Genomic DNA, 25,738 nt, shown 5'->3' with positions numbered 1-25,738 from the left:
CAACATTTTATTCCTAAAAACATGGTGAAAATGCATATATTTAAAAGCTATTAGTTTGTTTCTCCAGTTCAGCATTACTTGCATACACCAAAACTTACAGTTTTATTCCTCTCTATACTCTGAAGGATTTTACTAAAGGGTTTGTTTATATTTCATTCACACTGATTTTTACAACATTTTATTCCTAAAAACATGGCGAAAATGCATATATTTAAAAGCTGTGAGTTTACTTCACAACATTCCAAAGCATAATATTGTACTTTTTACTGCACTACATTTCATATGAAATATTATTTAATACTTCATCAGATTAGAAATCTAGTACTTCCTTACTTTTACTTAAGTAAAAGTAATTCAAAGATTTACTTAAGTACAAGAAAGTACTACATTTTTAATGTTCTTAAGTATTAAAAGTAAAACAAACAACAACTTTTATTTATGAAGTATGCAGTGCAGTAAAAAGTATGACATTATGCTTTGGAATGTAGTGAAGTAAACTTTTCCAAAGAAAAACACTCATAAACTACACATACTTTTTTCAATTTACTTGAGTAAAGTAAAAATACTTTACTACTGTTCGCCTCCGATTTTTTGCAGAAAACAAGATATAATATTTTAAGTAATTTATGTATCTTAATTTAAGAATATTAATATACCTGTACTGGAAATAAAGATAAAACATCACTTTTGCAGTGCAGGAGCAACATTTCTGTTCTGAGCCAAAGCCAAAATGCATCAGCAAGCAATAAAATTTAAATCAGAACAACTTTTTGTTGTTTGCAGCTTAGCTAGGAGAAAAAGATTTAATGTGTGATAAACAGAGAGCGGTGACGCAATCAAACACACATCTGGACATCCAGAACTTTCTTATAAGCATGCTGGGATAGAGCTGGACTAAGTGAGGTTTATCAGAAGAGTAAAGCGCTAGTTCCCTTACGTCAATCAAGGCGAAGTACAAATAAATAATCTGAAACACGAGAAAAACAATATACACAGACTCATGATTCACCGTAAACCACGAGTCCACGAGCGCAAACACTCACACTGAGCACATGAACTGTTTCTCCACTCAGACGGGACTCTGTAATGTCTATAATCCTCATCATCATCATCATCATCATCATCATCATCATCATCATGATAATCCTCTGAGTCACTGATCGACAGGAACAGGAAGTGAAGCTGTAGCACAGATGCACAATAAAGGCGGCTGTTGGGTTGCTAGGCAACAGCGGGGGTGGGCGGAGCCTAGTGAGGCAGAGGCACCAGGATGTCCACATAATTGATGGGGAAGAACCCTGACTGGCCGTGGATCATGCCCTCGTACCAGTTGTCGTCGATCTGATTGGTCAAGGTGATGATGTCGCCCTCCTTGAAGCCAAGCTCACCCTCATTCTCCGGCTCGAAGTCGTAGAGCGCGCGACAGCATGGCTGATCCAACGGAGCTGAGTGACAGACAGAACGAAAGCTCTTTAAAAGCTAGTTAGTGTAATGTGTTAATATCATGTAATAGGTTATCATCATTAATGGAAACAAGAACTATATTTAAACTAAAAGTTAGTAGTGTTATAGTTATAGTTATAGTAGTGAAAACAGTTTCATTAAACTAAAACATTTTACAGAATGTACATTTGCAAAGAAGAAAGCCAAAATACCTAGTTGTATTGTTTCAGACTGATAGAAAGAAAAAATGCAAAATACACACCTAAGTGTTTATTTTACTGCACTTCATCTATTTGCGTCTGTAGGTTTCAATTTCAATACATATCTTTAAAAGTTTTTTCTCCATTTCAGCAGCACTTACAAACACCAAAACTTACAGTTATATTCCTCTCTATATTCTGAAGGTTTTTACTGAGGGGTTTGTTCATATTTCATTCTCACTGATATTTACATCATTTTATTTCTAAAAACATGGCGAAAATGAATATATTTAAAAGCTGTGCGTTTGTTTCTCCACTTCAGCAACACTTACAAACACCAAAACTTACAGTTTTAATCCTCTCTATAGTCTGAAGGTTTTTACTGAGGGGTTTGTTCATATTTCATTCACACTGATTTTTACATTTTATTTCTAAAAACATGGCGAAAATGCATATATTTAAAAGCTGTGAGTTTGTTTCTCCACTTCAGTAGCACTTACATACACCAAAACTTACAGTTTTATTTTTCTCTATAGTCTGAAGGTTTTTACTGAGGGGTTTGTTCATATTTCATTCACACTGATTTTTACAACATTTTATTTCTAAAGGCTGTGAGTTTGTTTCTCCACTTCAGCAGCACTTACACCAAAGTTTATAGTTTTATTCCTCTCTATAGTCTGAAGTTTTATTAACATTTTATTCCTAAAAACATAGTAAAAATGTATTTGTTTTCTGTCTGTTGACATTATTTACTAATTTATGGGGTAATAATAAGAGAAATCCACAATTAAAAAAAACATTAGAATTTGAAACCCAACTTCAGATTTCTGTTCTGGACATTGCTCTGGAAGTGATTCCAATGACTCTGTGTTGTTATTGTTATAGTTGTACATTGAAAAAAATCCTGTAGGATTTACTTTGAAACAACTTACACTCAGAAATTGGTAGTATATTTTACAAATAGTTACAAAGAAATAGCAAGAAACATAAAAATGAAACTTAAAATTCTTAAATAGAAAGACTAAAATAGTATGTTTTTGTGAAACATAACTTTGAAAACAGTTTAATGTAGACAACTATTCTGACAGAAGTTATTTGTACTTTTTATTTTGATTTTGGGGATGAAATATAAATTGCACACATCTTTTTTTGTGTGATTGTCTGCATGTTTGTTGTGTGTGTTTGTGTGTGTGTGTGTGTGTGTGTGTGTGTGTGTGTGTTTGTACCTGGTGAGCGTGCAGGTGATTTTGCAGAGTTTATTCCTCCGTTGTAATTCTCACTGGGCAGTTGAAGCTCCATGCGGGGTTTGGGGGTGTACTCCTTCCGGGGTTTGATGGACATATCCTTTATCCTGTAACACACACACACAAATTTTAATTTAACAAAACATAATAATTCAAGAATAGTGTCTCATTAATCTCCATTGTAAAATGCAAAAATAACACTTTAATATTTATTGGCATGTAATTATATTTTAAAGACAATTTAATTTTATTTTAGAAACGTGTATCCGGTAAATCTCAAAAACTAAAGTGTTGTTTAATGTATCTTTCCCAGTGGATGTACAGTATGTGTCATGTGAAGAACCTAGGTGCATGATAGTTTGGAGCATCTGACCTGTCTTCTATCTTGCTGGAGAGCTGCTGCAGGATCTCAGCAGCCTGCTGATGATACTCCACCTGAGCCTGAACCAGAGCCGACAGCTGACTCACCTGCTCGATCTACACAGATACACACACACACAAATAAAAAAAAATAAAAAGAGTTTTTGTTATTTGAAATAAAATAAACATGAACTAAAATTAAACAAAATATAAAAAACAGAAACTTTTTTTCTTAATTTTGATTAGTTTATTCTGCTGTATTAAAGTAACTAACACAGAAAAAAACTAATTAAAACAATATAAACATAAAAAACTAATTAAAACAACATACACAAAATTAATAAAAACTGTTTTCAACTGTTTTTTTTATAGTACAAATGTTTTAGTTTATTTGTTGTTTTTATTAGTTTTTGTCAAAATTAAAAATATACAATTTTAAAGTTCAAAATGTTAATTAAAAGCTATTATAGCATATCAATGGTATGTACCATGCACAATATGTAAACTCCTGGATAACTTACATTTGCCAAAATGTGCAGTGCTGTATACCAAAATAATATAGGCTTCAACTTAAATTTAGATCTGCAATTTGGAATGAAAGAGCAAAAAAACAATATATTTGAAAGATTTTTTAGTTTTTTTGTTGCATTTGCATTTTCTAAATATGCCCTGTTCTATACTGTATTACTAATGCAAGTGGTACACTGTAAAAAAAAAAAAAAAAAACACAATTTGTTGAGTCAACTTAAAATAATTTGTTACCCCACTGCCCTAAAAAATTTTCAGTCGACTCAAAAAAGTTTAGTCAACTTGAAATGTTAAGTTGTACTAAGTGGCAACTTAGATATTGGAGTTGACTAAACAAAACATTTGGTTTGTTTGAAATCAAGTATATAAGTTAAATCACCTCAAATAATCTAAGTTGTTTAGTAAAACTCACCATTTAAGTCAGCGGTTCTCAATTCCAGTCCTCGTGCCCCACCGCTCTGCACATTTTGTGTGTTTCACGTATCGCTTCAGACGTTTGTTCTATTCCAACGTTACTGCACTTCGAAGTGGACATCACAGGGTATTTCGCCATTATTCATTAGTTCAAAGCGAGCGTATATGTTCCATCTGAAGGTCATTAAAGTGTGCAAGACATGAATTTAAATTTATTTATTTACAGATGCATTTATGTCACACTTCACACTCTTCTAGTAAGTTATATCTGTGTGTGAAGACGCTGCATGCGGTGGCATAGCGCAAATTTGTGAATGAATGTTTCGAAGTGTAGTAAACAGATTTCCTCGCTCAGGGAGTAGGGAACAATGAACACTGTGCAGGGACCATGTCAATCGGAACACGGTTCCTGCACAGAGCTCACTTCTAACGAGCTGGTTATCTGAATCAGGTGTGTTAACTAAGAGAGACATGCAAAATATGCAGAGGACTGGAATTGAGAACCGCTGATTTAAGTTGACTAAACATTTTTTTGAGGTGACTGAACTTAAAATTTTAAGGCAGGGTAACAAATAATTTTAAGTTGACTCAGCAAATTGTTTTTTTACAGTGTAGTTAGTAAAACACCGTACGTCGTTCTCCAGCAGGTTAAACATGCTCTGCTCCGCGATCTCTTTAGACTCGTCGAATTTCTCCAGCGCCTGTTTGATCTCGTCGTCCGTCACTTTTCCCTGACGCTTCTTCTTATAATCGAAGTCCAGACGGCGCCCTTCCATCTTCTTCAGATGGTGCTGCGGGAGGAAGACGGACATTTACACGCGTCTGTCTGTCAGCGTTCAGCTCTCTCACAGAAAAACCCAAACTATCTCAGTCTCTCACCTGAATCTCTTTGAGATCTTTGTCGTGCAGGTTCTGCAGCGGGTCTATGAAGTTCTGTTTGACGGTTATATCTAAAGCATCTTTCACCTCACCGAGCTCACGCATGGATTCTCCGGCGTCCATCAGAGCCAAACCTGAGACACACAGATGAACAACAAACAACTTCAAGGTTGCGCCATCCAGTTTGGTACACAAAACCCAACAATGAAAACAAATGTTTATTTATGTTTAATATATTAGTCCCATATAACCTATACAAGGCCTCTTAGACAAGGATCTTCATCTATGAAGGCTCCCAGACACTCCTGTTACTATAAGGCCTTGTGAATATATCGCTCTCCGCAAACCTCTTATTGAACCATTGTTCCATTCTGTTTCAAATCACATTTATTTGAACCAATATATGAGCTTCTTTCTTTGTGAGAAGGGTATCAGAAAAAGTACTATTTGAGAGAAGTAGTTTTCAGTGCACAGATATAGACAAATTTGCATGAACAAATTTGCACGTGTACATAAAATTGTTATTATAACAGTCCATCTCCTCTAGGTTGCAATTAAAAATCATGCTTTTTTTTTTTTTTTTTTTTTTTTGATTGCTAAATTTTATGTTTTTATATTTGAACCAATATATGCCTTTCTTTCCTTGTGTGAAGGGTATCAGAAAGTATCAAGGGTATCAAGTATTTTTGAACGCACAGGGATTTGTTTTGGTGAGAGAAGAAGATTCCAGTGCACAGATATAGACAAATTTACACATGCGTACACAAAATTGCTATAAAAACTGTCCATCTTCTCTAGGTTTAAGTTAAAAATCATGCATGCTTGAAAGAAAGACAGAAAGAAAGAAAGAAAAATAAAGAAATGACAGATATCTATGGTGGCCGGGAGAGCTAAAAAAAAAAAAAAAAAAAAAAAAAAACACCTGCAAATTTTTTTTTTTTTTTTTTGTTGCTAAATTTACGTTTTTGTATTTGAATCAATATATGAGCTTCTTTCTTTGTGTGAAGGGTATCAGAAAAGATACTATTTAGCAGAATGTGATTATTGCCAAGTATTTTTGAACACACAGGGATTTGTTTGTTTTGGTGAGATATAGACAAATTTACACAAGTGTACACAAAATTGTTATTAGAACTTCTCTAGGTTGAAATTAAAAGTCATGCATGCCTGAAAGAAAGACAGAATGAAGGAAGGAAAGAATGAAAGAAAAAAGAAATTAATGGTGGCCGAGAGAGCTCAAAAAAAAAAATGCATTTTTTTGTGTTTGCTAAATTCAAGTTTTTATTTTTTGAAAATAACGACCAAGCGGCCAGAAGATAGTGAGCTGATCATAGACTACGTATGATCAATTCAGCCTTCTCAAATCATCACAACTTGCCAAAATTATAATCTTCAAGTTCAAGCATTTCACAATGTTAGTTTAAACATTTAACCTAGATAAATGTGCGCTATTAGGCACAAATCCAATCGTTTTGTGGAGAGTGGAAGCTAAAGTTTGCTTTGCAGCACATGGAGGCGCCAACGCGATCTGAAAACAACTTAAAATATACGCTGTCATCTTTGCTCATAAAAGTAAGAGTAGTATATGTTACCCTGGACCACAAAAGCAGTCTTAAGTCACTGGGGTATATTTGTAGCAATAGCCAAAAATACATTGCATGGGTCAAAATTATTGTTTTTTCTTTTATGTCAAAAATCATTAGGAAATTAAGTAAAGATGATGTTCCATGAAGATTTTTTGTAAAATTCCTACTGTAAACCTGTCAAAATGTAATTTTTGATTAGTAATATGCATTGTTAAGAACTTAATTTGGACAACTTTAAAGGTGATTTTCTCAGTATTTCGATTTTTTGCATCCTCAGATTTCAGATTTTCAAATAGATGTATCTCGGCCAAATATTGTCCTATCCTAACAAACCATACATCAATAGAAAGCTTATTTATTGAGCTTTCATATGGTGTATATATCTCAGTTTTGTAAAATTTAACCTTATGACTGGTTTTGTGGTCCAGGGTCACATATAGTCCGGATCGATAAAGGGTCTCCTTTTATTTGTGTGCATTCACTATATCAACAAAAGCTTCCTGATGTCTTGGTGTTAAACAGGAGCTCTTCACAAAAATGCCCCTGGAGGTAACTCGCCACAGGGCATGAATATTCAGCATCATTACTCCAGTCTCCAGTGTCACGTGATCCTTCAGAATCAGAAATCATTCTAATATGCTGATTTGCTGTGTTCTTTTATTGCAGTTGCAGTGCAAAAATAGTGATATAGTAGAAACTTGTAGGTAAAAACTTTGTAACTACAGCAAAAACGTGTGTATGTGAGTGTGTGTGTTACCAAAGCTGGACTCTTCTCCGAGCTCACGACCGAACTTCTGCATGGTGTCTCCAAGCACCGTCTCAGCCTGAGGGTAACCTGGACCCTTCTCCTGACCCCGGATCTTAGACATGGTGTTGATCATACTCAGACGGGCCCTGGATGCTGAAACACAAACACACACACATTCACATTTAGAAGAGCTGCGGACCCAAACATGCACACACTAGGAGCGTGCGATATTGATCAAAAATAATATCTTGATATTTTTTGGAATTTTATCGATAATGATAATTAGAGGATTTTGCTGTGCTTACGGAATGCCGTGCTGACTCCTAAAGTTTTTGATATTCTTCATATTCTGTGTGGTCAGTTCACAGCAGTGATAGACATTATTCTTTTCCAATATATTTAAATTGATTTTTACCCTTTATGGGCATTTTTATATTTTTTCGAAAAGTGTGCATCATCTTTTGAGTCAAATTCTTACATTTAATCAGTCAGTTATAATAATAATAATACATTTAGGCTGTTACCAAACAAATTAAATCAGTATCAGCAAAATTCATTTTTGCAGATGTTGCATATGTGGCATTTAGATTATATACTATATGTTTACATGTGTGAATGCAGCTTAGAGGGACATGGAATGCTTTAACCTGCAGTTACAAATGCATAAATAATGTTTGTTTTGTTTTTTTAAACAAAAAACGTTGAATACGGATATTTGAAATTATTTAAAAAATTAAAAAGGTACTTTAAAGGTGAAATTAAAACCACCAGTAGATGGCAGAAAAGTGCTGTTAATAAGTGAGTCATTGCAATTGAACCGAATCGTTTAAACGCTTGATTCATTCAGAAACGAAGCACCATCATGTTGCTCAGAGGTGCAAAACAATACTATGGCTGTGTTTGAAATGATTTTTGTTGGCGAAATAGTGCAAAAACTGAAAATATGCTCTCTAAAACAGTAGTCTTGTTTATTGAACTGTTGTTTGTAGTCATGCTGATTTGTAAAGGAAAAAACGCAACAGAATGTTTCATTTTGTTTCTTTAAGTTAGTTTGGAACATTTTATGTTTGTTAAATTCAAGCTTTTATTTTTTTAAATAACGACCAAGCGGCCAGCGGCAATGAGTTGAGCATGTTTGATCAATTTAGCCTTCTCAAATCAACACAACTTGCCTAAAATAAAATCTAGAGACATAAAACACTTGATGCATTTTGCAATATTAATTTAAACATTTAACCTAGATAAATTTGCGCTGTTAGACTCTTATCCAATAATTTGTGTGGAGAGTGAAAGCTAAAGCGCGCTTTGCGGGACATGGAAGCTCCAGCACGATCACTTGCATTTTTTCTTAATAACAGTGGAAACCTAAAATACTCCATCATTTTTGCTCATAAAGGTAAGAGTAATACTTCAATTGGAACTGCAAAAGGTCTACTTTTATCTGTGTGCACTCACAATATCAACAAAACGTTGTGCTTTTGTAAAACAGCTAAAGAAAACAAACATGCGCTTTCTGCCGTCTCTGTCTTGAGGAGGAGCGCTTCACAAAAATGATCTGAAACTCAGCGTATATTTGCCTCACAGACATTAAAAATATATTTATAAAATGCTTTAAATTACTACTTTAAAACGTAAGAATTCATGTAATAAAATCGTGTTATATTGCATAAAGTTAATGTGAAAATTCCACCTACTCCACCCAAAAACAATATTTAAAAGGACTGTGGCATCCAACCTGTCTTCATATTTAACATGAAAAACAGCAATAAAAAAGTCGGCTTCAAGTCAGTTAACTGGCTGATTTATGAAAAAAAGAAAACAACGTTCAAGTGCACCTGTCTGCAGCCTGCAGATCGAGGCGGGGCTGAATCTGGGGTGGGGCTGCACGTGTCGCCCCGCCCACGTGCCTTCTCATTGGTAGTAGGTAAATTAATGACGTCGACGCAACATCCCTCCCACAACTCATCTCATTGGTTAGTGAAATGGATTACGTTTAGTATAAACGCTGAATCCTTTGCTTATTTATTCAGCTTTCAGATGTGTACAAATCTCAATTAAAACGTACGCTTATGACTGGTTTGTGGTCCAAGGTTACATACATTTACAAGCATGTTGTGCAATGTTAACCAGTGGTGTTTATTTACAGCTTTTTTAAAATTATTGTCTTAATTGTTAATAAGATACATAAATGTGGAAAATTATCAGCAAGAGTGTCCACTATCCTTATGTTATTAAATTAATAAATAGAAAAGTGTTGTTAAACATCAGAGTTGTTTATTACAAACATTTATGACACATGAATGAATTATGTCGACACATAAATTAATTTCACTGTTATTTATTTAAGATAATAATGTTCACAGTTATTTCTGATTCTCACTCCCGATCTTAGTGACATGCGAAACAGCAGTCTGAGTCCTCTGTGCTCAAATACATTAATTTCTGTAAGAAATTGAAATAACACCCTATAACCATCTGTTGACCCTTCCCAAAGTATATCTACTAAATTGAAACATATTTTAATTTCTTCTAATTTCGCTATTAATTTACCATATCGGATTACTTCCTTGTTTAGTCAAGCCAGCTAAGGCATTTCTGGTCAACGTACTGTGCCGTAATATGAGCGTACTTTGTTCGTTTTCTCTACATAATCCATTCACAATCGAAGAAAAGTGTTGTTTGTCTAAGAGGATCAAACGTCTATGTATACCGTTTCAAGAATGACAGATGCCAGTTTAAAAAAATAGAGTAGCCTAATTCGGCTAAATATGCGCGATTCATTGCTACGATTGACAGTAATAACTGGACCAAACATCTGACAAGCTGATGGCAAAAAAGAGCTTAAATGATTCAGACTAAATTTAGAGTAACAAAACTACAGCGGGAACAAGTATGGTTAATAGATCAATAGATTTTATAGTTCAAGATAAAACTTAAAAGATGTTATTAAATTTTATAAAATATTTAATATTCCTATCGATTCACATTGACTGCATTATTTAATTATTATACCATAATTATTTAATGTATTTGTAGTGAACTATATATTAGTATTTAAATAATTTACCCTTATAGGCTGTTTGTGTGTGAGCTTAATGATTTTCTGCACTTCCTATAATATATACTTAAGAACGGTAAAAGTACTACAATTTATTATTCTAGTAATTTTATAATTAATCGAAAAGCAAGACGTCTCGAAAAATGTAGGGAATTTAAAAGGCAGCTGCATAATAAATAATCCTGTGCTTCCATCTTTTGGTTATATTGGGTAATTCCATATTACGCTATAAGTCAATTGTCTTCTTTCAGTTTCATATTTCCTGCACTCTAATATGAGGTGTTCCACTCTTTCTTCATGCCGGCAATATTCACATTTCCCTGTGCCATGTTTACCTATTTTCAGTAATGTTTCATTTAATCCCGTGTGTCCAAACCGAAGCCTTGATATTATTGTCTCTTCTCGCCTATTCCTCTCTGTACACCTTATTTCTCCCACTCTCCTTTGAATCTTATGAAACCATCGTCCTTTCCTATTTTCTTCCCATTGTTGTTGCCATTGTTTCTTTAATTTACTTTGAATAATAATTTTTGTTCCTCTAATAATAACTGTAAAATCAATTTGATTATTTTTAGTAACTTCCTTTGCTATTTTATCTACTATTTCATTTCCCTTAACTTCATAATGTACTCAACGTCATTACTTTGCCACCAATGAGATGAGTTGTGGGAGTAACGTTATCTCGACATTATTCATTTACCTACAACCAATGAGAAGGCATGTGGGCGGGGCGACACGTGCAGCCCCGCCCCAGATTCAGCCCCGCCTCGATCTGCAGGCTGCAGACAGGGGCTTCTCACAACGTTGGCAAATTCATAGGCTTTGGTTTTTCTGAGGTAGACTAAAAGTTATGTTATTATGACTTATTCACAAAATGTTTTATTGACTTTTTTTTTTCAAACTCTGATTGATTTTCACGAGACATCATGTGCATTAATTTTTTTAACATGCATTAATTTTTTTAAATGTTTATTTCGTGCTGCAACTATTAAAAAGGAAAAGATCATTGATTCACATGCTGCTTGATCTGAGGTGAATATAATCATCTCACTACAAATTAAAGAGCGTTAAAACATTTATTGTTATTTGTGTGTATTTTATCATCAAATTGACAGAATTTATAGGCTGAGACTTGTGTGCTACAAATAATGAATGGACTTGAAAACATTAAATATTATTTCCAAGCATTTATACCAGAAATAAAACAGCTTGTGAATACTCATATAACATTATGTACTTAAGAACAATCTACAAGTTAACCGATTTGGAGCCAATAATGATTAGGGGGGATTGTATATATATATATATTTTTTTTTTGCATATGGGCCGGGGCTGACTTGCTACACCACTGTACTCAATAATGTCAAATCACAAATCATTAAAACAACAATTAAGATATTATCACACCCCCTTAGCACACACTCACTCAGACACACTCACCAGGGTTTGGCTGCAGGTATTCTGTGGTTTTGGTCATGATGTCGAGCACCGCTCTGCTCGTAATGTCCACTCTCTGCACACAAACACACACAAGTGCATGAATTAAAGTGTGTTTTAAGGTTTGGATTTGTCTGTAGTGTTTAAAATGAACTTTTAGCAATAATAACACACATAAAAATATGCAGTCTTATAAGGGTACACAGCAAAAAATAAATATCTTTCCAGTACAAATATCTAAATATTCTCAAATCAAGATACATTTGCTGGAGAAGCAAACAGTGTTGTTTTTGACAACCATCTTAGATTTAGTCTTAGTCTTAGTCTTTTGGACTAAAATGCTTCTTAGTTTTAGTCAAATTTTAGTCACTTCTATATGTGATAGTTTTAGTCCAATTTTAGTCGACGAAAAGTCAAAAAGGTTTTAGTCTAGATTTAGTCAAAAAAAGGGGAAAAAAGTAGTCTTTTAACAAATTATTGTAGGTCAGTAAGTATTTTGCTGTTGGGTAGTGTCACTTATTAGTTCTGAAAATAGCAGATCTATAGTTCAACACAATGTGAGCTTCCGGATCGACTATTTTCACCAATAATTACAATAATGAAGGAATGTTTTAGACATAAAAGACAAACAAGGATGGAATGCTAAAACGCTTGCCATACTAGTATAGCAAAGAGTATTTAATGCTAAAACGGCTTGCCATAGCGTCAGATACTTCTTAGGTTTTGATTGGCATGCACAATAAGCGGAAATGTCATGCATTTTAAACGTCTGACGGACCACCCACTAACATTTTCGTCTATTCTCGTCTCATCAACGAAAACTCACACACGTCTCGTCATGTTTTAGTCATCAACGAGCCATGTTTATCTCGTCATCGTCTCGTTATCGTCATGAAAAAAAGTGGCGTCAACGAAATGATTTCGTCATCGTCATCGTTGACGAAAACAACACTGGAAGCAAAATCTTAAAATCTTAAATATCTTCCCTTCTCAGGTAAACAGATCTTGATTTAAGAATTTGTACATATTTGTAATGAAAAACAAGACAAAATACTAATGAACGTACGAACGAATGTATGACGGTACCTTTTCCATTTCTTTGAAGTCATCGTCCAGTTTGGTTCCTTCAGCTCCTCCGACCTTCTCACTGACTTTCTACAAAAACAAACAAAAAAAAAACACACAAATTATTACAATTACACAAAACACACAAACATAGCGTAACTATTCAAAAAATCATGTTCTTCCTTATAATTTTTGTCTTGTTTTCCGGTACAAATGTCTAAATATCCTTAAATCAAGATACATTTACTGGAGATTATGTCTAGAATGATTAGAAAATATGTCTTATTTTCAAAAAGTTTGATTTAAAAAAAAAAGAAAATAAATTATGAAAATTCCCAATCGGGTCAGAAAAACAAACCAAATTATTATTTTTTTCTGATGCGATTGACGGATATTTGTTTTGTTTTGTTTTTAACATAAAATCACTTAATTTTGAATATTTTATGTCATTTTTATTTAGTTATAATATATATATATATATGTGTGTGTGTGTGTGTGTGTGTGTGTGTGTGACCCTGGACCACAAAACCAGTCATAAGGTAAAATTTTACAAAACTGAGATATATACAACATATGAAAGCTCAGCAAATAAGCTTTCTATTGATATATGGTTTGTTAGGATAGGACAATATTTGGCTGAGATACAACTATTTGAAAATCTGGAATATAAGGGTACAAAAAAAAAAAAATACTGAGAAAATCACCTTTAAAGTTGTCCAAATTAAGTTCTCAACAATGCATATTACTAATCAAAAATTACATTTTGATAGGTTTATAGTAGGAATTTTACAAAAAATCTTCATGGAACATGATCTTTACTTAATTTCCGAATGATTTTTGGCATAAAAGAAAAATCAATAATTTTGACCCATACAATGTATTTTTGGCTATTGCTACAAATATATCCCAGCGACTTAAGACTGGTTTTGTGCTCCAGGGTCACATATATATATATATTGCTCAAAAGTGTGGGATCAGCATTGCTTTTTAAAGAAGTATCTTTTATTTGATCAAAAATACAGAAAAAAACTGTAGTATTGCAAAATGTTATTACAATGTTTACAATGTTGTACAAAATGTTTTTGTATTTTAATGTACCCTAAAATATAATTTATTCCTGTGATGCAAAACTGAATTTTCATCAGCTGTTACTCCAGTCTTAAGTGTCACATGATCATCATAATCTAAAATGCTAATTTATTATTAGAATTATCAATGTTGGAAACAGTTGTGCTGCCAAATATTCTTTTCTTCTTCTTGAATAACAAGTTAAAAAGAACAGCATTTATTCAAAATATAAATCTTTTCTAACAATGTAAATCTATGCCATCACTTTTTATTAATTTAACACATCCTTGCTGAATAAAAGCATTAATTTCTAATGAGAATTCTACTAAAAAACTAAGAATGAAAATGTAACAACCCCAAACTTCATTTTTAAATAAATGCTGTTATTTTTGATTCTTTTTTTGATTAAAGAATCCTGAAGAAAAGTATCACAGGTTTCCAAAAAATATTTACAACATTGATAATAAATCAGCATATTAGAATGATTTCTGAAGAATCATGTGACATTAAAGATAAAAAAAAACTTTAATTACAGATATAAATTAAATTTCAGCGTATATTGATATAGAAAGACATTGTTTTACATCATAATAATATTTCACAATATTACTTTTTTTCAGTATTTTCGATCAAATGAACACAGCCTTGATGAGCATAAGGCGAGACACTGCAGGTGAACAGGGTTATCACCTTACTTACCCAGCTGATTTATTACATTGATAATCGCAAACATTTATTGTATTACAAGTTTTCAAATGAAAATATTTGCAAATGAAATATGCAAAAATATATGCAAATAAATATGCAAATGAGCCATTATTTAATTAAATATGCGCTAATTTGCACACATTTCTAGTACAAAAATCACTGGATGAAGTCAGAATCAGAATTCTTGTTTAATTATTTTGACATATTAGAGTCAAATGTTTTTACTTTTTTTTATCTCATTGTGTCACTCCATAATTCAGAAAAAACTTAGAACAGACAGGAAACGCTTTACTTTTAAAACATTTTTGGGGGAATAAAATGTTGTATAAAATCAAGCAAATTATATATAAACAAATCCCTCTGTACAAACCTTCAGAATATAGACAGGAATAAAAGTGCTACTGAAGTGGAGATTTATGGCTGAGTGTAGGAGCCTTTAAAAATATGGACTATAATTGAAATCTATTGACACAAATAGATAAACTGCCATAAAAGAAAGACTTACCAGTGCTTTTGAATGTTTTCTTTCCACTAGTCTGAAAAAAACACTTTATGAAACACCAAAAAGCCCAAAATCTCAAACTTGGCAGGTGCATGAAAAACCAGCATTTTTGCCTGCAGTGTCTCCCTAAAAAGCATTAAAAATCGTACTGATCCCAAACTTTTGAAAAATACTTCTATAATTGAAACCTGATGCGAAATTAAAATGTTTGCATACATTTTTTTAGAAACGACTTATTATCTATGATTTTACTTTGCAAGTAAATGCATTTTGATTTAAACATTTTTAGGCATTTATTTTAGAAAACAAGTCTGAAATCGTGAGTAAGATCACAGTTTCTCCAGTGTGTGGGTTGTGGATTGCATGATTGTAAACTGCAGATGCTCCACTAGTAATTATGGGCTGTTCACTTCTGGACTGTGTTTCTCAAGAGAACCAGTAAAGATCTTCAGAAGACCACCAGAAAGCATGACTTCACTACATTCGAAGATGAAATCCACTCCAAGACACTAATTATTCATAAACAGGATTGTGTAGCATTTTGACGTCATTCTTCTGATGTGAATCATACAGTATGTGTGCATATGAAGGCAAGGAGCTCTTGTTTATTCCAGGGTCTGAATATTATGTGAGGATTGTGAGAGAGCCAGTTTCCATAGCAACAGTGACCTGATGATACCATTAAGACAGAAAATAGAGCTGTACAACCCCCTTCCGCCTGTCTGTCTGTCTGTCTGCATCGTCACATTATCTGTGTTTATAACTGGACATTTATGAATACAGCCATGTGCAATTTACAGTATAATGCTGAATGTCACATAATTTGGCACATTTTGGATGAATGAATCAAAAGCAGTTATGTGAGTATTCCCAAGCTGTTGCATTTATGGCATAAATGCTTTGAAATAATATTTAAGGGGAAACACTGCAGGCAAAAACATTGTTTTTTCATGCAACTGTCAAGTCTGAGATTTTGGGCTTTTTGGTTTTTCATAAAGTCTTTTTTCAGACTAGTGGAAGGAAAACATCCTAAAAACACTGTTAAGCGTTTCTTTTATAGCACTTTATCTATTTGCGTTAACAGATTTCAATTACAATACAGATTTCTAAATGAGGTTTTTTTTTCTACACTGAGCCATATATCTCCACTTCAGTAGCACTTACACACACCAAACTTTACAATTTTATTCTTGTATTTATCCTGAAGGTTTTTACAGAGGGATTTGTTCATATAGAATTAGCTTGCTCTTAAACAACATTTCATTCCCCCCAAAAATGGTAAAAAAAAATATTGTTTTCTGTTTTTTTTTCTGAACTATGTTGTGACGAAATGAGGAAAAAATCTCCTCTGTAAAAACATTTGACTAATATGTCAAAAAAAAAAAAATTAACAAGAATTTTGAAACTGACTTCATCCAGTGTTTAGATTTTTGTACAAGAAACATTTGCAAAAAAAATAAAGACATTTTCTAAGGCCCTTTAAGTTAAACTTTTAACATAATTTAAATTGTATACCTTTCATGATTAAACCATTAAAACAAAACAAAAAAGTTAAATAAAAACGACAATGATCTATCATGCCACATTAAAGAGCGCCAAAACTGTATTTATTGCTTGAATTTCCTAATGAAATTGAATTTGAAATTTGAGACTTTGTTTCATTGCGATTTATTAGATGAGAGGCGCACTATGTAGTTGTTAGTCATCAACTGAAAACAGCATACACCAAAAGATCGGCTGGGATTTACTGATCAATATTGCTCATTAAAATGAGAATATATTCAAATTGATGTCACTGCGGGGTGTGCTGTTGAACAGGAAAAGTTAAGCAGTCTCATCTGTTCTCTTCAACATAATACAAATTAAAACGTGAACAAAAATAAATACAATTAAATGTGTTATAATAAAAATATGAAAATTAAAATGACGGGTGATAAGGAATTTTTATGACCATGTCCGTCAAAATGACTGGCAATGTAACAGTCGAACGTAACCTCTGGTATATATATATATATATATATATATATATATATATATATACACATACACACACACACACATCTATAGTTCTGCGGTGGCACAGAGTAAGACCTCGTGACTCCACACAGAAACACAGCAAACACTGTGGCACTTTAATTTTTTTATTTGTTTACATGCCTGCCGGGTATTTTAAGTTGAGGTGCTATTTGTTTTTTTTATATTTACTGTTGCACTAAAGTCCAGAAGTGAAGAATTTATTACTTGATTGTTCAAGCTACCTCACAGAAGTGCTCTGTTTATTTACAGAGTTGTTGAATGTTAAATTAAGGTGAATTAAATAAAAAATAAGGAACATCCTGGATCTGTTTCTTCGCTCTTCTTTTTTCTTTTTTTATGTATTAAAGAGAAGTATCGGATCGGGACTCGGTATCGGCAGATACTCGAAATCAAATGACTCGGACTCAAGGGCAAAAAAAAAAACCTGATCGGGATCCCTACATATTACACACTCTTTTAGAAACGTTTTATAATTTTGACTAAATTCATATCGTCTGAAATGTCTGAGTCTTAAGATTCCATATGTGACCCAGGACCACAAAACCAGTCATAAGGTTTAATTTTACAAAACTGAGATGTGTACATATGAAAGCTCAATAAATAAGCTTTCCATTGATGTATGGTTTGTTAGGATAGGACAATATTTGGCTCAGATCCATCTATTTAAAAATCTGGAATCTGAGGGTGCAAAAAAATCAAAATACTGAGAAAATCACCTTTAAAGTTGTTCAAATTAAGCTCTTAACAATGCATATTACTAATCAAAAATTACATTTTGCTATATTTATAGTAGGAATTTTACAAAAAGTCTTCATGAAACATGATCTTTACTTTTTTGGCTATTTTTGGCTATTGCTACAAATATACCCCAGTGACTTAAGACTGTGACTTAACATATGTGCTGGTTATTTTGTGACAGAAGTAATACTGACAGAGAAAACTTAGACAGAAAAGGTGAAATAATGCTCTAAATAAAATCTCACAGGAATCTACATTTTCTTTTAGATTAACTTCAAATTTGGAACATAACTTATTTAGACGTAAGGCCTACATTCTTAAACCAATTTTGGGTGTACATATGTGTTATATATATATATATATATATAAAAGGTACAGTGCATTTTTTTACAGTAAATTTAAACTCATAGAACTTTTTGATACTTTAATATTTCAAAATGATGTGCAGATTGTCATCTAAAAAAAATATCAAATTGTCTGTATTTCAACTATATTTCAAAGTATTCATGAATTATAACAATTTAAGTTTGGATAATTCACTTTCATGTCTATGTTCTATAATGGGGGTGACATTTAAGGGGTAAACCATTAAAATAAATCCAGAATGAATGAATTTGGGTGGGGAGGGGAAGGGGTCAGATTTGGTTTGAATTGATCTATATACATCTAGTTTACTTGCTAATCACAACTCCATGCTTCAGTTTGATTCATGCAAGGCAAGGCAAGGCAAGGCAAGTTTATTTATATAGCACATTTCATACACAATGGTAATTCAAAGTGCTGTACATAAAAGGAATTAAAATCACAATAGCATAAAAATCATACAAATTTATAATAATCACAACAATAAAAACAAAATTTAAGAACATTTAAGATGATTTAAAAAAAATGCATTATAAATGTAACTGTTAAAATGTTAAAACCCAAAAAACTTTAAAAATGTAAAAAAAAAAATTGAAAAAAAAGAAAGAATAAAAATGTACTGACCCCAAATTTCTGAACAGTAGTGTATATTGTTAGAAAACCTTTCTATTTTTACATAAATGCTGCTCTTTTTAACCTTTTTATTGATCAAAGAATCCTGAGATAAAAGTATCAAACTGTTCAAACTTTAAAAATAAAAATTTTAAAAATGTTAAAACTTAAAACATATAAAACAAGAATAAAAATGTACTAACCCCAAACTTCTGAACAGTAGAGTATATTGTTAGAAAACCTTTCTATTTTTAAATAAATGCTGTTCTTTTTATCATTTTATTGATTAAAGAATTCTGAAAAAAGTACTTTTAAAATGTTTAAACTTAAAACAGAGGGAGAAAAAGAAAGAATAAAAACTTACTGATCCCAAACTTCTGAATAGTATATTTTTAGAAAACCTTTTCTTTTCAACCTTTTATTTATCAAAATGTTCAAGCTTAAACTTTAAAAATGGTAAAACTTAAAACAGAGAAAAAAAAGGAAGAATACAATTTTACTGACCCCAAACTTCTAAACAGTAGTGTATATTGTTAGTAAACCTTTCTATTTTTAAATAAATGCTCGTTCAAACTATAAACATGTTAAAACTTAAAAAACTTTAAAAATGTTAATACTTAAAACGTATATAAAAAAAGAATAAAAATGTACTAACCCCAAACTTCTAAACAGAAGTGAATATTGTTAGTAAACCTTTCTATTTTTAAACAAATGCTGTTCTTTTGAACCTTTTATTGATCAAAGAATTCTGGAAAAAAGTATCAAAATGTTAAAACTTAAAAAACGTAAATGTTAAAATGTAAAACGTAGAAAAAACAAAATAAAACTAAATAGAATATTTTTTTTTAAAACACTGCCTATGTAACAAACCTCTTAAAAAGGTTTAAGACGAAGTACTAAAAAATAAAATAAAATAAATCATTTAAAGAAATCCAGATTTGTGAGGAATACAAGTAGAGATGTTTTTCTCTGACTATCGTGTCACTGTTTCTCCAGAGAGCTTGAGTTCAGTCATGAGGAAACGCACACTTGTCTGGTTGAGTGGCATTTACACAGACTAACTTTAGTGCGTAATGGTTTTTCAGTGCCTCCATCATATAGAAAACACTCAGCACAGTGAAATGACTCGACTCTGACAGGACAAGTGACAGTCATCTAAATGAGTTGTCAAGCGCTTCTTTTGTAAAACAACAGCTTGAGAGGATCTCTCTGTTCCTCACAAGCTCAATAGTCAATTCATCAAGCCATCAATAAGTCAACACTGTCAGGAATTCTGAGGTTTTGTGGCTAAACGCAAAAGAGTGAAAAATCAATAAGTGAAACCTGGTGACCTTTGACCTCAGGAGTGATGACATCAGACAGCAGCAGGAGCAGTACTGAAGTGTTCTTCATCAGCTCATCTGCTGTGTGAATCAGACGACTAGTGATCAGAGCATCTGACACTCCAATAGTGATACTGGTTACTCTACACACACACACACACACACACACACACACACACACACACACACTAACACCAAATAGCCAATTACAGGTTTGTAAACATTTGGGAAGTGCGTCATGGTTGAAGAAAACCCAGGAAAGATGGCCTTTACAGCTAGAGAATTACACAAATACAGTACAAAATAGCTAGATTTTAAAAGATTATAAATTATATGTCATTTTCAAAATGTTCTTTGCATATTACAAGAGCTTGTTTTTTTTTTTTTTTTTTACAAATTTGGCATTAGATAGTGGGAAAGTCTTACAGATCTGATACTGTGATGTTTCTTGTGGCAGAAAATGATGGTTTTCAAGTGGCAGTCTTTGGAGCCATTAAAAAAAAATTTAAATTTAAATTTTCAAATTTAAAAAAAAAAAATTTACATTTGATTTTTTATTTCAAAATTCTGACTTTACTCTGAAAATTCTGTGATTATATTTCACAATTCTAATAAGGAAAAACTCGTCATTCTCTCTTTTTCCCTCGGCTCTTCTGGCTTTTTTCCTCTCAGAACTGATTTTTGAGTTAAATCGAGTCTGAATTAAGAGATTTAAACTTGCATTTGTGAGAAACAAATTTCATTGTGAGATAAAATTAATAAATGTTATGTACAAATGTTAATAGTAATAGGTTTAAGTAATATTTCATGCTGTAACTGTAGGGCTAATACAGTGCATCCTCTAGGAACAGCATATATTATATAGACCTATTGTTCAAATCAAAATTATGCTTTAAAATTAAAGTAATCATAGCCGTTTTCATCTGTGTTGCAGTCATTAAAATAACACAGTGTGGGATTTTAAATGGCAAAGTGGCTAGATTCCATTTAGTTTCTTTATTAAGTTAATTTAGAAATATGTTTGAAACATTTTATGTTTCTTAAATTCAAGATTTTGTTTTTTTAAGTAACGGCCAAGCATCCAGCAGCAATGAGTTAAGCATGTTTTAGCTTTTTCAAATCAACACGACTTGCCTACAATACAATCTAGAGACATAAAACACTAGATGCATTTCACAATATCAACTTAAACATTTAATCTATAGATAAATGTGTGCTGTTAGACGCATATCCAATCGTTTGTGGTAATTTGGTAACTGTAGGTCAACTGGTTTGCACTACAGAGCCCCTCAAAAGTCAGCTTTTTTTTAAGGCTGCGCCATTGGGCCCAGGCCCTAATTAAACTAAAAACTGAAAATGTATAAATAAAAGCCTGAATGACATGAGGAGCGTAAATGATGACAAAAAGTGAAATTTCTTGACAGTCTTTAGTGTTTCTGCAAAAGTCTCATGCACACAATTACACTCCTCTTTCTCTGTCATGCATTGATCGTCTAGATCAATCCATCAGTCTGACTGGTACAAACGGCGACCATTATGTAATCAAACTAACATGAAATGATCACAGAGACGCTCAGACTGTCAGTCCATCCAAACGTACAGCTGAAGCCGTGTGTGTGTGTGTGTGTGTGTGTGTGTGGTTTGGCCAGTATAAATTAAAGATGTGCGGTGCAGTGCTGCAGGTTTAGTCTGAGCATGAATTATTCATCTCTCAGCTCTCCTCTATGGAGTTTGTCGTATCTCAAACACGCTTCTGAGATGTTTATGAAGCATGCTTATGAATCTGTTCACTATCATTACTTCAGCATATTGTATATTGTTTGTTTTTTCTGGACAGTTAAATTATATAAACACACAGTTGAAGTCAAAAGTTTACAGAATCTGCAAAATGTTAATTATATTAGCAAAATAAGAGGGATCATACAAAATGCATGTAATTTTTTATTTAGTACTGACCTGATTTGGATATTTCACTTAGAAGAGACATAGTCCACAAGAGAAAATAATAGTTGAATTTAGAAAAATGACGGCATGTTTTTTTTTTTTTTTAAGTGATAGTTGTTCTAAGAGCTGGGGGGGGGGGGGTGAAAACTTTTTGAATTCGAAGATCAGGGTAAATTTAACTTATTTTTTTATTATTTTGTAGTTTCAAAAGGGCAGTATTAAATGAAAAAATATGATATTTAGGCAAAATAAGAAAAATGTACACATCTCCATTCTGTTCAAAAGTTTTCACCCCCGGCTCTTGCATAGTTTTTCCTTCTGGAGCATCAGTGAGTGTTTGAATCTTCTGTTATAGTTGCATATGAGTCCCTCAGTTGTCCTCAGTGTGAAAAGATGGATCTCAAAATCACACAGTCATTGTTGAAACGAGTTCAAATACACAAAAATGCTGGAAAACCAAAAAAATCATGCGACCTGAAGGATTTTTCTGAAGAACAGCAGACAGTTTAACTGTTCAGGACAAACAAGGGACTCATGAACAACTATCACTAAACAAAAAACACAGCTGTGGATCATTCAGGTAACAACACAGTATTAAGAATCAAGGGGATGTAAACTTTTGAACTGGGTCATTTTTATAAATTGAACTGTTATTTTTTCTTGTGGACTATGTGTAAACATCTTATGTAATATATCTTATTCAGGTCAGTACTAAATAAAAATAACATGCATTTTGTATGATTCCTTTTATTTTCGTAAAATAATTAACATCTTGCAGATTCTGCAAGGTGTATGTAAACTTGTATGTATATATATATATATATAAAATGAAGTGTTATTGCTTTAACTACTGTACATTATTAAATAATCATTCAAAATATTCGAATAATTTAAATAATTACATATAATTTAATGCTCTTATAATGTTCATCAATGTGACATATCATATTGTAAAGACAAAGTAAAAACAATAATTTAAAAATATTACTTAAAATTCTTGATATCTCTATGTCTCATTTAATAGTAGTAGTTGTAGTAGTAGTAGTATCCTCATCAATTGACTAAATAATTATAATATTAAATATTAATCATATCATTATATTTCTATAAAAAGAAATAAAAAATATAGCTGCAAGCAGCGATGACGGGCCCAAGCCATTCGCATATTCGCCATCCCGGTTGCATCAGGTAAACGGTGCCCAGCAGGCACATGCATTTACAGTAACCCTCTGGCACTTTGGATTTAAGGGTTTCAGCAATGAAAAGGTTACATTTTAAAATCAAGTGTGTGAAAAAAAATGATTTGTTTTACTTGTCCTACTAGTATTGGTCTATTTTCATAAATTAAATAAATAATGCATTAAATTAAGTATTAATACATGATTAAATGTTCACCAACTACATCATCTTGTCTTGATCAAACATGACATCAAACACACTCACACACACACACACACACACACACACACACACACACACACTCACACTCACACACACACACACACACACACACACACACACACACTGTGTTTATATGTTTTATGGGGACATTCCATAAGCGTAATGGTTTTCATACTGTACAAACCGTATTTTCTATGGCCCTACACCTACACCTAGCCCTCACAGGAGATTGTGCATACTTTTACTTTCTCAAAAAAAACTCATTGTGCATGATTTATAAGCCTGTTTCCTCATGGGGACCTAAGAAATGTCCCCACAAGGTCAAAATTTACTGGTATTCCTATCCTTGTGGGGACCTTTTGTCCCCATAACGTGATAAATACCAGGTACACACACACACACACACACACACACACACACACACACACACACACACACACACACACACACACACAGATTTCATTCTCTTTCTCTTTGAACAGTGTGTGTGTGTGTCTCCAGATACACGTGATGTGTGTCAGCATCCAATTTCACACACTAATCTGTCCAGATCTCACAGCATCACGAGTGATTCTAGACTCTCTTCAGTCTTAAAGATCCATCAGTTCTCTCAGCTGATTCTTCAATTGCTTGTCTGAAGAATTCAATACTTTACATTCATTATCAGCGCAACTGTAATTACCAGTGAAGACTGAACTAACCAGCAGAACAAACACACACATCGGCAGATGTGACATTGTTTCTGTTCGCTGAGTATTGATTCATTTCAGTGTGTGTGTGTGTGTGTGTGTGTGTGTGTGTGTGTGTGCAGTAAAAACAGAGTATTGATTCACATTTCTATTTCCGATGTCACAAGCTATTAAACACATGCACAGTCGCATACAGATAAATAGACTCATAACTGAATGTATGCATTGTCAGTAATGTATTATTACGACAAACCCTCATATAATGCTGGAAAACTCACTAGAACTGATTCACAATGCAAACACAATCTACACTGTAAAATTAAATGATTGATTATTGGAGTGTTCTTATAGGGGGAAAAAAATTTCAGTCTTACTACTTCTGTTTAATGTAATGTGTTACTTGGAATTTCTCTAGAAATAACTATACAATTTATCACTTACGTACATATTATGTTTTTTGTCGTATTATAAACTCTTAATTCCATTGTAGTTTTTTCCCTGTACAGTAATCCTGTTAATATTCAACAGGGGGGGAAATAATTAAAAACAAACTCTTTCTCATTCTTCCTCAGGTGAGCACCTTTCCAGCGCGCGCGGCCGATTACATAACGCGCGTGAATATTTGTGATCACGTGACGGTGTCTGGCCACCCGCAGGTCTGGCGCTGTTTTCATACAATCATAAACAAACCCATTAACCGTCTGACCGCAGACTTCAGCGTCTATTTCTGGAACAAACCCGCTTCGCGAATGAGGCTGAAACGGAGAGCCTACTGACTGATGGAGGGTTTCGTGTGGATCAAACGCATCGTGTCATCAGCACCGCGAATAACGGAGGGATTCCGCGCTTACCTGAGTCGCTTTGTGAAACTGCTTTTTCAGCCCCGCCACAGACATTTCCCCGCTTTGCGTGTTCCCTTTGTTCCGCTCTAAGTGATGGTTTTGTGGGTGTTTTGAGGTACAAATATCCGGTTCTGTCGCGCGGACTCGCCGAGTGTCTGGTCCGAGGATCGCGCGCGCGTGACGTCACATGACCCGCCCTGAGCGCGCGCGGATGATGAGCCCCAGAACAATCAGATCTGAACCAATAAATCATGGTTAGTTAGTATTCGCGCTTGGGAAACACGCGGCTGGCGGAGGATTTCAGCACCACGGACAGCAGCTTCGGCAATGATCTCTCAACGCTTCATACAGCTGAGGTTATTAGTTTACATACACCTCGCTATAGCAAGCCGTTGTGACTTTTATTCCTTCTAGGGATATGACTTCTTGATATCAGCAATTATATTTTCACTAGTTAAAATGTTTATTCTTGATATCAAGAATCTAATTGTTGATATCAAAAATTCAGTTGTTGATATCTGTAATTTTCACTAGTGAAATGTCTCCATAG

General features: G+C 33.2%; 1 protein-coding gene across 1 annotated transcript; it reads right to left on the bottom strand.

Annotated features, from left to right (window-relative positions):
* Nucleotides 1-495: 495 nt before the first annotated feature.
* On the bottom strand, nt 496-25,485 carry sh3gl2b (SH3 domain containing GRB2 like 2b, endophilin A1). The gene is made up of 9 exons (XM_073823375.1): nt 25,198-25,485; nt 12,984-13,052; nt 11,901-11,973; nt 7,412-7,555; nt 5,069-5,202; nt 4,822-4,980; nt 3,261-3,364; nt 2,870-2,994; nt 496-1,445 (listed from the first exon to the last, which is right to left on the bottom strand). Exons 1-9 carry the CDS (start codon nt 25,240-25,242, stop codon nt 1,249-1,251), a joined length of 1,050 nt encoding a protein of 349 aa, XP_073679476.1. The 5' UTR covers nt 25,243-25,485; the 3' UTR covers nt 496-1,248.
* Between the last annotated feature and the right edge of the window lie 253 nt (nt 25,486-25,738).

This window comes from Garra rufa, chromosome 18 (genome assembly GCF_049309525.1).
Source record: "Garra rufa chromosome 18, GarRuf1.0, whole genome shotgun sequence".
Classification (NCBI taxonomy): Eukaryota; Metazoa; Chordata; class Actinopteri; order Cypriniformes; family Cyprinidae; genus Garra; species Garra rufa.
The sequence above is the reverse complement of the archived record's forward strand: the minus strand, read 5'-3'. Positions and strand labels throughout refer to the sequence as shown.